Source organism: Cornus florida, unplaced genomic scaffold (genome assembly GCF_030987335.1).
Source record: "Cornus florida cultivar Cherokee Brave unplaced genomic scaffold, ASM3098733v1 CherokeeBrave_3.0.0_Hap2_Chr07, whole genome shotgun sequence".
Lineage (NCBI taxonomy): Eukaryota > Viridiplantae > Streptophyta > Magnoliopsida > Cornales > Cornaceae > Cornus > Cornus florida.
Window position 1 is genome coordinate 4,571,635 of NW_026775577.1, and position 13,319 is coordinate 4,584,953.

Below are 13,319 nucleotides of genomic sequence, written 5' to 3' on the forward strand. Positions count from 1 at the left end.
GCCCTTGGCCTCCATACATACATGTTTCTAATATCAAGAGTAAGTACTTGGGTATCATTACACATCAAGGTAGCTACATTAGCCTCAAAAAAATACCATACATCCATGGTATAGAAAAATATAACTTCAAAAGTAAAGCATGCTAAACACTTGCATGTCAATATACAAAAATGTTTCAAATTGCTTATAAGCCTTTAAAGATGATGAGCATCCAAGAACATAGTCTTCTTACCTAAAAAACAACACAAACTACTAGAGTGAGTAATCAAGTTACTCATAGGAAGAAGCATATGCGTATACCCTAAAGTTTCAATATCATTGCAAGATCAATATAGACAAATACAAGGGAGCATTCCACTTAACGCCTATGTTCAAGGTGTTCTAAGGGATCATCTTAAGCTAACTTAAATATTCCTTAGCAACACATATCAATATCAATGTACTTAACAACATCAATTCGCCAATAAAAAAAATCACAAGTTATAATTAAGTATTGGTTGTCAACTTGGAATTTAATGCGAAATCAATTAGTGGAATACTTGGACATCACATCTCGGACTAAACCAAGATCAAAATGGTTATTCCGGGCATTAATCCACTGGGAAGACCACCCTTGTGCGCACTATCTCAATTGGGGAAAACTCATACCTCCCGCACTAGAGCCAAACTCTAGCCATATATCACTTGTAACAATGTCCCAAGATAATCCAAAATCACAATCAAGTTCAAAACTCAAACACTATAATTAAGGCATATAAACCACCTTCCATGCACAAGTATTTTGAAACCACACAAACCATGTCTTAGGGTTCCAAGTCTAAAATGGCATGCCAAATGACAAGTCCTCATCATGATATTTTGTACAATATAATACCACCAACCTATCAATTTAAAGCATGCCTCAACAATAAGCTATATATACTAGATTTCAACATTATAGTATTAAGCTTCTAAAATAATCACAATTGTCATCAACAAGATCATAGAATTATCACCACCATAAATATAGCAATTCAAGTCAATAAGAATTGTATATGACATTAATAATTCTACTAGAGTTCTATATTACTATACATGTGAAAATACTAGAATTTAGCATATTACTAAATTATATAATCCTCCTACACATGGTTTATACATATCATACATGCTTAAATCAATAAACCCCTAAGTCAAGAAGTGAGGGTTTCCTATAATATGCAAAACTATCATATTAAAAGCATGTATACAATATATATTAAACCCCAAGGATTATAAAACACTTAAAATATGAACATACTATCACCCCTACCTCAATAGAGAATTGAATCTCTATAATTCAAGCAACCAAGCTCAAAATGGAAAACAAGTTTAGGGTTAATGAAGAGGAGAGTGAGGGGAAACTTTTGTGTTCTAAGGTTTCAAGTTTAGGGTGAATGGAAGGAGGCCAAAAATGAAGTCAAAGCTATTAACCAAGCTTTTCTCCAATGGTGGCTAGGTTAGGGTTCTTAGAAAATAAGTGAAAATGAAAGGGATAAAGTGAAAATGGTGAGTGGAGAATCTAGTATTCCTCCACTCACTATGTGTTCTTATACCACCTCTCTCACACGCACAATGTAAGACTTAATTGTGATCCTACACTTGTCACAAATCCAAGGCTCCTCCCTAGGCTTAATCCTAAGCCTACACTTGTCAACCATCTAAGCCAACAAGTGCTCAAATCCTAGGCCAACAAGTGGTTGTATCTCTACCCTCCAAATGCCAAGAGATTATACATCCAAGTCATTTTACCCCATTGTCAACAAGTGGCACCATGAGAATGTGACACTTGTCACATTTTTTGAAAATTATAAAAAGGTCCTTTTTAAAAATATCTTCCAAAATAATTTACAAAATGGTCCCCAAGACGAAAAATAATTACTTTATGTAATTACACAAAAACCCTAAAAATAAAGAATAATTACAATAAAGTATGCATCCATGCCCTTTTTGAAAAAAGTAAGCAACTAGAATATATTTTCTATAAAAGTAAAAATACAAATGTCATAGAAATCAAATATCATGAACGCATGCAAAACCGGAATCAAATCTGAGCACAAAAAGTGAGGTTATGTAAGAAAAAATGATAAACAGAAAAAAGACGAAATAGGGAAAAGACAAAAAAAAAAAAAAAATCGCCAAAAAAAAGAAATGGAGGAAAAAGACCGAGTCATTACAGGAATGTTCACCTTTCAGAAGACCATTAAGGTTCTGAACAAGAAGCTCAAGTCTCTCTCTGTTGGCCTTAAAAGATCCGTTGAAGCGGAAAACCGGCTGGAGGCCAAAAACGCTGAGCTTGTGTCTAAGCTGAACGAGTCAGAGAAAGAAATTACTGCCTTGAAAATTGAGAAAGATGCTCTGGCAAATGAGAGGGACGCCTTGAAAGCTGAATGGGAGGCCCTTAAGGCTGAATGGGAGGCCCTTAAGGCTGAACGGGACTCTCTTCAGGATGAAGTTGATGTCCTGAAGACTGAGAAGAACGTCGCCCTGACTGAAAGGGACTCACTGAGGCTGAGAAGGGAGACCTTTAGCGTACACTTATTGCTGAACGGTTGACCTATGCCAACTCAAAGGAAAAGCTTTTAAATGAACATTCTTCTTTGCTGAATATGATTGGTAAAGTTGAGGGTGGCATGAAAGCTCTCCTTGCCCGCTTCACTAGAACCAGTGCTCTCAAGTATGCTGAAGGGTATAGAGATGGCTTTATTGACTGTTCTCCCCCTGAGGGTGAATCTAGCTCATGTGCTGGTCTGGATGAGCTGGACACCTCTTTGGACATCCATCCACCAAGCAACTACCAAAATCCACCCTGCGACCCTGCTGAGAATATCTTTATTGAATGTAGAGAGGTTGCAGCCTCAGGGGTTGTTCCATCCTTCCATCCTTTCAACGTTCCTCCTATTACTATTATAATCCCTTCCACATTAGTTGCTTCTGACAGACTCGTGCTAACTGAGGGGGTGATTCATTTTGACTCTCCCTCCAAGGATGATGGTACAGCTAAAAACGGAGAAGGCTACAATGGGCCAGAGGGCAATGATGGGGGAAACAATGAGTCATAGCTTGGAGAAGATCGTGCCAACTAGCACTTTGCAATCTCTTGTAACAGTTTTTTTTTTTTTTAATGTATCTTCATGTATCCTTAGAACATCAAGCCATGTACCTCAAGATCGTTTTGTAATGAAGGAACATGGAATAATAATACCTATTTTTTGGCAAAACTTCCATTCTTCAACTCTAGATGATATGATATCTTGATACCTGACCTTTTTCTTTAATTTTAAGTTTCAATTTTCAAATTTCAATTTTTAAATTTCACTTTTCATAAGTATTTGGCGTTCGGCTTGTAGTGCCAGCTGCCACTGACTTTGCTAAGTGCTTGGCACTCGGCTAGAATTCCACTTGCCACTCGGCATAAGTTTATTTTTGAGCAAGTGTTTGGCGTTCAGCTTATAGTGCTAGCTGTCACTTACTTTGCTATGTGTCTGGCGCTCAGCTAGAATGCTTCTTGCCACTTGGCATATATTTATTTTTATGCAAGAGTTTGGCGTTAGGCTCATAGTGCCAGTTGCCACTTGCTTTGTTATGTGTCTGGCGCTCGGCTAGAATGCCCCTTGCCACTTGGCATATATTTATTTTTATATAAGAGTTTGGCGTTCGGCTCGTAGTGCCAGTTGTCACTTGCTCTGCTATGTGCCTGGCGCTCGGCTAGAATGCTCCTTGCCACTTGGCATATATTTATTTTTATGCTAGAGTTTGGCGTTCGGCTCATAATGCCAGTACTCTTGCTCTGCTATGTGCCCAGCGCTTGGCTAGAATGCCCCTTGCCACTTGGCATATATTTATTTTTATGCATGAGTTTGGCGTTCGGCTCGTAGTGTCAGTTGCCACTAGCTCTACTATGTGCCTGGCGATTGACTAGAATGCCCCTTGCCACTTGGCATATATTTATTTTTATGCAAGAGTTTGGCGTTTGGCTCGTAATGCCAGTTGCCACTTGCTCTGCTATGTGCCCAGCGCTCGGCTAGAATGCCACTTGCCACTCGGCATCTATTTATTTTTGTACGTTTGGTTGACTTTGCTAATCATCACTTACTTTGCTAAATGGGAAGAATGCCAATTAATTTTAAGCAAAATAAACTTTTTTTTATAAAACTTGAGAATTTCATACACTTGCAAGTATGCAAGTCAAAACGAGTATACTATTCCGAATTAAATTCTACATCTACTGGTAATACCTTTTCAGAGACATGGCATTCCATGGTTTACTGACCAACCTCCCTGCCATGGTCTCCAGGACGTATGCCCCTTCCCTATGACTTTTGTAATCCTGTATGGACCTTCCCATAGCGAAAACATCTTTTTGACTATCCCCACCTTCCTTTTCAGAACCAGATCGCCAAGGGCGAAGTCTCTGTGCTTCACCCTCTTGTAATGGCTATTTACAAGGGTCTGCTGATAAGAAACAAGCCTTATTGTAGCTACGTCCCTTTTCTCCTTCAGCAGATCAAGATTAAACCTTAACATTCTATCATTCTGCTCTTGATTCCACGCCAAGCTTCTAACGGTTGGAACTAAGTGCTCAATTGGTATCATTGCCTTGGTACCGTACGCCATAGCGAATGGGCTCTCCTCGGTCGGCCGTCTTGGGGTTGTTCTGTAAGCCCACAAGACGTTCGGAAACTCGTCTAACCATTTTTCTTTTTCATCTTCGAGCTTCTTCTTGATGCAAACAAATATTGTCCTGTTCGTGATCTCAACTTGACCATTAGCCTGGGGATGGTTGACTGTTGCCAACTTTTGATTAATTCCATATTTTTCCAGTAGTTCCTTCACTTACTTGCTATCGAGATTGATCCTATTGTCCATAACAATTGACCTTGGTATGCCAAAACGACAGATAATATTATTCCAGATGAAGCGTCTTACTTGAGTTTGGGTAACACTAGGGTATGGCTCTGCCTCTACCCACTTGGTGAAGTAATTTGTTGCTAGCAGAACGTACTTGTTCTGCGATCTTACAGTCGGCAGAGGGCCAACCACATCCATCCCCCATTGTGCGAAAGGCCATGGCATGGCCATTACGTGTAAGTCTTCAGGTGGTTGGTGGATCAATGGTCCGACCCTTTGGTATTTATCGCATCTTCTAGAGAATTCTTCTGCATCTCATGCCATGTTTGGCCAAAAATACCCTTGTGTCATTGCTTTGTGTGCCAAAGATCTTCCTCCCGAATGATTTCTGCATACACCTTCATAAATGGTTCACATGATCTGTCTAGCCTCTGTTGGTGTAACACACTTCAAGTATGGACCCGAAAAGGACCGTCTATACAACTGATCACGCATAATAGCATACTTCGCGGCATTGGACCTAATTTTCTTGCTTCATCTTTCTGTTCGGGCAGCACATCATCACGTACGAAAGCCATGATCGAATCAATCCAGCTCGGCTCATATGGTATAACATTAACTTGCTGAGCGCCCGGATCGAGCAGTTCATCAAAAATGGACGGCTGGATCAACACGTCAACCGGGATGACCCTAACCAGTGTTTCTCCAGAACTGGATGCACTACAGGCTAAGCGATTGGCATCTTCATTATACTCTCTCGGCAACTGAATGAACTTAATTTGATCGAAGTCTTTTGCCTCACACAGAACTGCGGTTCAGTATGCTTCCATAGTCTCATCTTTGGTTCCGTATTCTCCAATTAATTGCCGAACGATTAGCTATGAATCGCTATAAGCAATTAGAATCTTGATCTTCAGCTCTTTAGCCAACTTCAGCCCAGCTAACAATGCCTCGTATTCAGCCTCGTTGTTGGTTGCTTTGAACTCAAGTATGATCATTTGGCTCAGCGTGGTGCCCTCTGGTGTTTGCAATTTGATTCCAATTCCTACCCCCATTTGATTTAAAGAGCCATCAACAAAGAGCTTCCATAAGAAACAACTATAACCTTCCTCCAAGTCTTCAACATCACACTCAAGTAGGAAATCAGCCACCGCTTTGACCTTTGATTACCGTTCTGGGTTCATATGTAATATTAAATGAGCTCAATTCAATGGCCCATTTTGTCATTCTTCCTGATAGGTCTGGCTTGTACAAGATCATCCTTATAGGAAAAGTAGTTAAGACGACAATTTGATGGGATTCGATATAATGCCCGAGCTTCCTTTTCGCGTCCACCAACGACAAGATCATCCGTTCGGCCTTTGAGTATCTTCTTTCCAGCTCAGCCATTGTTTTGCTGATATAAAACACTGGGAATTATTTTCCGTTTTTGCAACGGATCAGAACGGCACTTGTCGCGATCCTGGATACCCCAAGGTATACAAAGAGCTTTTCATTTGGCTCGGGAGCAGATAGAACTGGAAGGTTTCGCATGTAATCTTTCAGGCTAGTCAATGTCTGTCGTTGTTCATCCCCCCAGGCTTGTCTTCCACGGCCTCGTATCGTGTTAAAAAACGGTTTACAACGATCTGAGAGCTTAGAAATAAATCGGCTTAGTGCAGCTATTCGACCTGTGAGTGCTTGCACTTCTTTAATTGTCTTTGGTTTTGCATTTCTGATCAGAGCTTCCGCTTGGGCTGGGCTAGCCTCAATTCCTCTATGATTGACCACATGTCCCAAGAATTGGCCAGAGCTTACGCCGAATAAGCATTTGGTTGGATTAAGCTTCATTCCATACTTCCTCGACACACCTAACACATCTTGTAAATGCTCCAAGTGATCATCTTTCTTCTTACTCTTTACCACCATATCATCAATGTAAGCCTCCACAGTTCTCCCCATTTGAGTTTTGAAAATCTTGCTGATTAGCCTCTAATAAGTAGCTCCAACATTCTTTAATCCAAACGGCGTGACTTTGTAGTAGTAGGTCCCACGTTCGGTAACAAAAGAAGTTTTTTCTTCATCAATCGGGTCCATGGGGATCTGATTATAACCTGAACAAGCATCTAGGAAGGTTAATCGCTCGTACCCAGTAGTGGCATCCATCATTTGATCAATCCTTGGCAATGGAAAGCTGTCATTTGGGCAAACTTTGTTCAGATTAGTGAAGTCAATACATACTCTCCATTTCCTATTCTTTTTCTGCACAACAACGACATTAGGGAGCCAGGCCGGGTATTGAACCTCTCTAATGAATCCTGCCTCGAGCAACCGATCAATCTCCTCAGCTATGATTCGATTGCGTTCTGGAGCAAATCTTCCCTGCTTCTGTTTCACAAGCTTTGCGTTCGGATCTACATTGAAGGAATGACAGGACACAGAAGGACTAATTTTTGGCATGTCTGAATGGCTCTACGCGAACACATCTGCTTTTTGAGTCAAGAAATCAATCAACCCTTATTTATCCTCTTCAGTAAGTCTAGATCCCACCCTCGTTGTTCGGTCCGGCTTCTTATGGTCGATCTACACATCAAGAAGAGGTTCTGCGGTCAGAACTGGCGGCTCTTCCCCACTTTTGTTGGGTGGAGGTTCCTGTAATTGCTATCTTGGACTTGCAGAACCGATGGGAATTTTCCCCTTTCCAGCAGATTTCAAAGTCACTGAATAACACTCTTTAGCTATAACCTGGTCCCTATGAATGTCAATCACCTTGGTCCCATCTGGACCCAAGCATCGCATCACTTAATATAGGGTTGATGGGACACCCTGAACTCTGTGAATCCACCCTTTTCCCATCAGGAGGTTGTAAGATGGATGAATTTCTACGACCACAAAACTCTCAGTGAGAACTCTCTTAGTAGCTTGTACTGTTAATTCTACCATACCAATGGGCTCCACCCACTTCCCATCAAATCCTAGCAGTGGATTTCATGTGGGTTTAAGTTTCTCGGGTTCGATCTCGAGCCGGTCGAACGTTATTCTGGGCATGACATTTGCACTACTTCCTGGATTAATCAAAACTCTTCGAACCAGGCATTCTGCAACTGTCAAACTGATGACCAGTGGATCTTCATGAGGAACCTAAACGCGTAGCAGGTCTGTTCTGTCAAACTTTATCTGTGCCAATGCGTTCTGCTGATGCAAAGCATGTACACTGTCAATCTTTCTCTTCAATTGGGCCTGGCGTAATCGCGTTCTGAGCAGCTCCTCTGACTCCGCTGTCTGTTCAGGTCGGCCATGAATTGCATTTATAATTCGAATGGGCTGAGTGTTGTGGTGATTTGGCTTCTGATTTCTCTTGATCTGCTCAGCCCGTCGGTTTTGCTCTTGTGCCGGACCTTGAACATAACCTGCAAATTCCCCCTTTGCGATCAGCATCTCCATTTACCTCCTTAGGTTCCTGCATTCATTAGTCTGATGTCCAAAGTCACTATGAAAAGCACAGTGTTTAGATTGATCCCTCTGTTCAAGAGGTTGTCTGATTGGTAAAGGAGGACAAAACTTATCTTTGTTCTCTTGATACAGCCTTGCCAGGTAACTCTGAGTGGAGTAACCAATTCCTCCTATCTGGGCCTTTTCTCTGCCTTCCAGGAGGTCTGGCGTTGTGGCTGAACTTGTTTTTGCCGGATCTTGGCTTTGGACTTCTCTTATGTTGAAATAATTGATGTCTTCCTTGCATTAGCTGCCTCTTCTTCTTCCAGACGCACGAAACCGTCAGCTTTTTCGTTCAGCTCGTCTATGGTCTTCGGCGTATTCACCACCAGGCTTGTGTGGTATGGTGTCCTTCGGTTCATTGCAAGTTTAAACGCTTGGACTGCTGTGGATGGATGACATTCCATTACTATGCTTTTGACAAGGTTGAACCGGGTGAGGAAAGCTTGGAATCGTTCATCTTCGTGCTGCTTCATTGTATAAAGGCTTGAAACATCCTTGGCCGGGCGTTTATTCCTATAGTACTGGCTTATGAACTTGTCACGCAAGTCCTGGAAACTAGCACTTGAGCCTGAAGCCAAATTCTTAAACCAATTGAGGGTTGGCCCAGCCAAACTTGTAGGAAGCATTTGCACATCAAAGGATCATTGTAGTATTCAAAGCCATTTTCAACTAAATGTGGTAGATGTGGTCGACCGGGTCGGTTGTTCTATTAAACAGAATGAAAATCGGCATGGAAAACTTCTTCGGATTTGGAGCGTTTAGGATTTCATCAGTAAACGGAGATGCAACCGTCCTTGCTGATGAGCGCAGTGCTTTGTTCTCCCTTAATAACCGTGATGGAACTCCATGATCGGTAGATCTCCTTTCTAAACTGCGGTAATCAAATGTTGCCATTGAAGGTCGATAGGGTGGATCAAACGATCTGTCTTCTGCAAACTCACTTTGCCACGGCGATGTAGCCCTATGATCGTACACCGGCGCTTCCTCTTGCATGATCCATTCGCGGTGTGGAACCAAATGAATAGATCCCTCTCGATCCTCTACTTGACGGACATTTGGAGGTAGATCGCCTACTAAAACTTCATCACGACGAGGATCCACGCGATTGACACCCTCTGGATCACCTTGATGAACTGCATTGAACGGTAAGACTCCCTCTCCTACCAGAGGTGGCCTCGGAATAGTAGGAGCTTCACGATGCTCCATTCCAGCTTGCAATTCTTCATTTTCTTTTCTCAGGGCTTCAATCATGTTCATCAACTCATCGAGCTTCGACTACTGGCCATTCTCCAAGGGATTTGAGCTCTCTTCTCCGATCATCATTCCTGATCGGAGCAAAGTCATTAACTGCGGATTTCTTGATCAGATTTGAGCCTTGCTAATGCAAACGCACCAGATCTGGACTCAAACTTGTTGAATTTCGTTCATTACTGGCCGGATTTGAATTACTACAGCTACGAGCTTGCCGAATTCGACAATCTCAACAAGTCGCAACTGCGCAGCTCGCCGGAACAAGCACAAATCAGATCTGCGTTAATCGGACGCCAACCTCTCGAAATCAATTGGAACCGAGATTCATCAAGACAGATCACAATTCCATCAATCTTGATTCAGCTTTCAGAGATCAAGTGCCTTCTTCGCAAAGTGCTCTGAATCGAATCGATTTGGATCAACACCAATCAATCCTCGCTGTTCTTCCCACAGACGGCGCCAATTGAAGAAATACAGAAATTTCCCAATCTAGAAAGAGAAATGGTGCACTTCAAACAATTTTTTCTAACCCCTTTTTCCTCTTATTTCCGTCTATTTATAGACGATTACAATCACTCTTGGGCTGGACCTATCTTCTTTCCTTTTGCTTAGGCCCAATTCCTTTCATCACAATGTGGCCTTCCTTACTGACTTCTTGGACCTGGGCCCATTCATTGAGGACTTGCTCTATCTTGGTTGCCCCCATCCGACCCACTCTTAGCAATATGAATCATACCAAGCCCGGGTCACTTTTGGTGTCTTCGGTGCCAAATCAACCAATTACAAATTCTGTCATCAGCCCGCCTCCGAGACCTCCGGACCGAACATGGTGCCAGGAACTTCCCTGTTCGTCTTTTGTGGCATTGCTCTTCCTCCTTTGTATCATTCTCTCCTTTCCCCCTTTTTCTCTCTGCTGAACTCTTCCTCTTCTGCCATGTCGCCACGCCTCTCTCTCTCTTAAACGTGCATCTATGTTGTTTTGCAGATCAATCTTAAAAAACTTCTTCAGTTGCAGCAAATCTACATCTTTGACGATTCTTCTTTCTCTGAGATTCGCTTTCCCCAAATACAAATAAACTTATTTTACCCAATAAAATTTCCAGTTGGTTAAAAAACAAAGATTTTTTTTAAGGGTAGCAAAAAAATTTGTAGTTAGTAAAATATTTTACTAATGCGATTCCTCTGGCTAATAATGATCTTTTGGAAACTAGCTAATCATGGTCACTTGTACAAATCCTTTTTTTTTTTATTTGACCCGAGAATATTTATTATTTTTGGTAAGTAAATAAATTGGCAAATAAAAAAATAAAAAAAAAATAAAAAAAAAAAAAGAATGTTGTTGTGTACAGTTTAAATTTGTAAGAACGTCTCGATATTTTTTTACTAGTGCAATCCATGTTTTTTTTTTTTTTTTTCCATCTTTTTTTGACAATGTTGTGAAAACAAAATGTGAGGATGTTTGTTTAATTTTTTTTTCAAGCCCTGTGTTCCATACACTTCATGAGTTAAGAATACATTTTTATAGTTTGTAAGAACTTCAATAAAATTATTACAATTATTGTTAATTAAAGAATAATGCACTATAATAAATTTTAAAAATAAATAAAAGAGTGATATACAATACTCTTTAGTTTTCTTGAAGCTATTTTCAATATAGACAACCAAGTATATTTATGAGTTTTTATTTTTTGAAAATTGTTTTTGTAATTTTTCCAACCAAACACATTTTCAAATTAAAAAAATTAAAAACTGTTCTTTTTTTTATATATACTCTGAAAACTATTTTTGAAAACGATTTTCGAAGTTGCAAAAATCATGCACGGCCATATCATTTTTTTGAAAGGATAAAAAATGACACAAAACTAAATCCATCATCAATCTGTCATCATTCCTCTTGCAACCAGCATCAACACTGCCGCAATCCCTCGTGACCACGTCACTACCAGCATCGATACTGCCGCAACCCCTCGTCACCACCACTGCTGCACCATCACCCTGTCGCCCACTGCACCACCATCACCATTCACCATCTCTCCAAAAATTTGGGCTGCCTAAAATTGGGTGTCCTAGTTGGGCCGTTCAAGTTTTCAGGCCCAAATAAGAGTTGGGTCTGAGCTCATGGTATGGGATCAGTGGATCGTCAATTGGGTTAGTAGGCTACTTAACTCTCTGGTTGCCACAAAGTTTTTAGCTGCCTAAATTTGGGTGTCTCAGACTCTTCGCTGGGCCTGACTAGTTTTCAGGCCCAAATCAGAGTTGGGTCAGAGGTCATGATATGTGGTTAGATCACAATCTAGGACCAAACAAATGTTTCTTGGCACTGCAACAATTAAAACATCATGAAAAATCAATCATGCATGGTGGGACAATTTTTTTTTTTGTTTTATTGTCAATGACAATAATATTAGACCTCTTAAAACATCTCATAATCACTACTTCACATATGTCGTTAGTTATTTCACATGAGTGATACCAAGCAGAACATAGAATGCAACTTGTGTTCTCTAACCTAATACCTGAATATAGTTTGAGTTGTCAATGTCAGGGCTATAGTAAAATTTTGAGATAAGCATGTGCTTAACCTGAATCCAACTCAACCATGATCTCCAACCCTAACTCAGCAGCTACGGGGAGACTTTTGGGTCCGTAATGACAATATAAAATTTTAATTCCTAACTCATGAAAATTAATGAATATTATCTTGATGGAGACCCACCATCCAAGAGGAGCATGCTTTGAGACGTTGCCCTTTTCACTTTTGTCTTTTATTTGATTGGGAATTCGAAAGCTGAAATCGACTTTTGTGTACGTGACCGCCAAGATTACAGCATGAACATGTTCGAGTCAATACGTATTTAAAATCATTTGATAAGAATATTATACGTATAATATAACATGCGTAACTTATTTAATAATGGATGAAGACTTGACACAATACAAAAAATATGTTTAAATTATTTTTGATACAAATACGATACATTTTTCTGATACGTTTAGTTAATCAAATTAATCGTGTCATAATCTTATTAGTAAAATTAAACACGAACACGACACATTTATTTAACGGTCAATTCGTATCGACACGGTTACTATTAATTCAAACACAAACTCTTTTATCTCGTGTTGTATTAGCGTGTCATGTCAAATATTGTCACCCCTATCTAATTCTTTAGAAACTAGAGTCTAGGCAAAAGAAGTTTTATTTATTTATTTATTTATTATTATTATGTTCAGACCTCTCCTAAAATACCATGTACATGTAATGTTTTCATTTTTGTATATGGAATAATTACTATAAAAAAATTTGTATAGATAATTTTAAAGGATTCAAATTACTAACCCACCTTCAAAATATGAGACTAGCGTGTTTACTATATAATTCTTTATTTGAAGTCACGTAAAGCAAACGTATTTGCAAAAACAAGAGTTGATTATACTCCGTATTTTATTTTTGGAGTAGGTATTCTCATAGGTGGTCACTGTGACTTCGTTGGCAATGTGACGACATGCGTACGTAGCAATAGTCAAAGGTCAAAATTAAACGACCCGCCAATTAATTCCAGGTTATTGCTAACCACCTTCCTTTGGTCACCAGGTCTCACCAGGTCTGTTTTGTGGAGGAGAAAAATCTAATGTTTCCCAAACGTGGTCCTGTTTAGATGATATCATACATATAATATATATATATATATGTATGATATCATCTATATATATATATATATATA

The 13,319-nt window shown here is 40.0% G+C and overlaps 1 protein-coding gene across 1 annotated transcript; it reads right to left on the bottom strand.

Moving 5' to 3' along the window:
• Positions 1-8,555: 8,555 nt before the first annotated feature.
• On the bottom strand, positions 8,556-8,969 carry LOC132316123 (uncharacterized). Its single transcript, XM_059814630.1, has one exon. The coding sequence runs from the start codon at positions 8,967-8,969 to the stop codon at positions 8,556-8,558; it is 414 nt and encodes a 137-aa protein (XP_059670613.1).
• Between the last annotated feature and the right edge of the window lie 4,350 nt (positions 8,970-13,319).

Coding starts and splice junctions, on each gene's coding strand:
- LOC132316123 (XM_059814630.1), bottom strand. CDS start 8,969: ATGCTTCCTACAAGTTTGGCTGGGCCAACCCTCAATTGGTTTAAGAAT.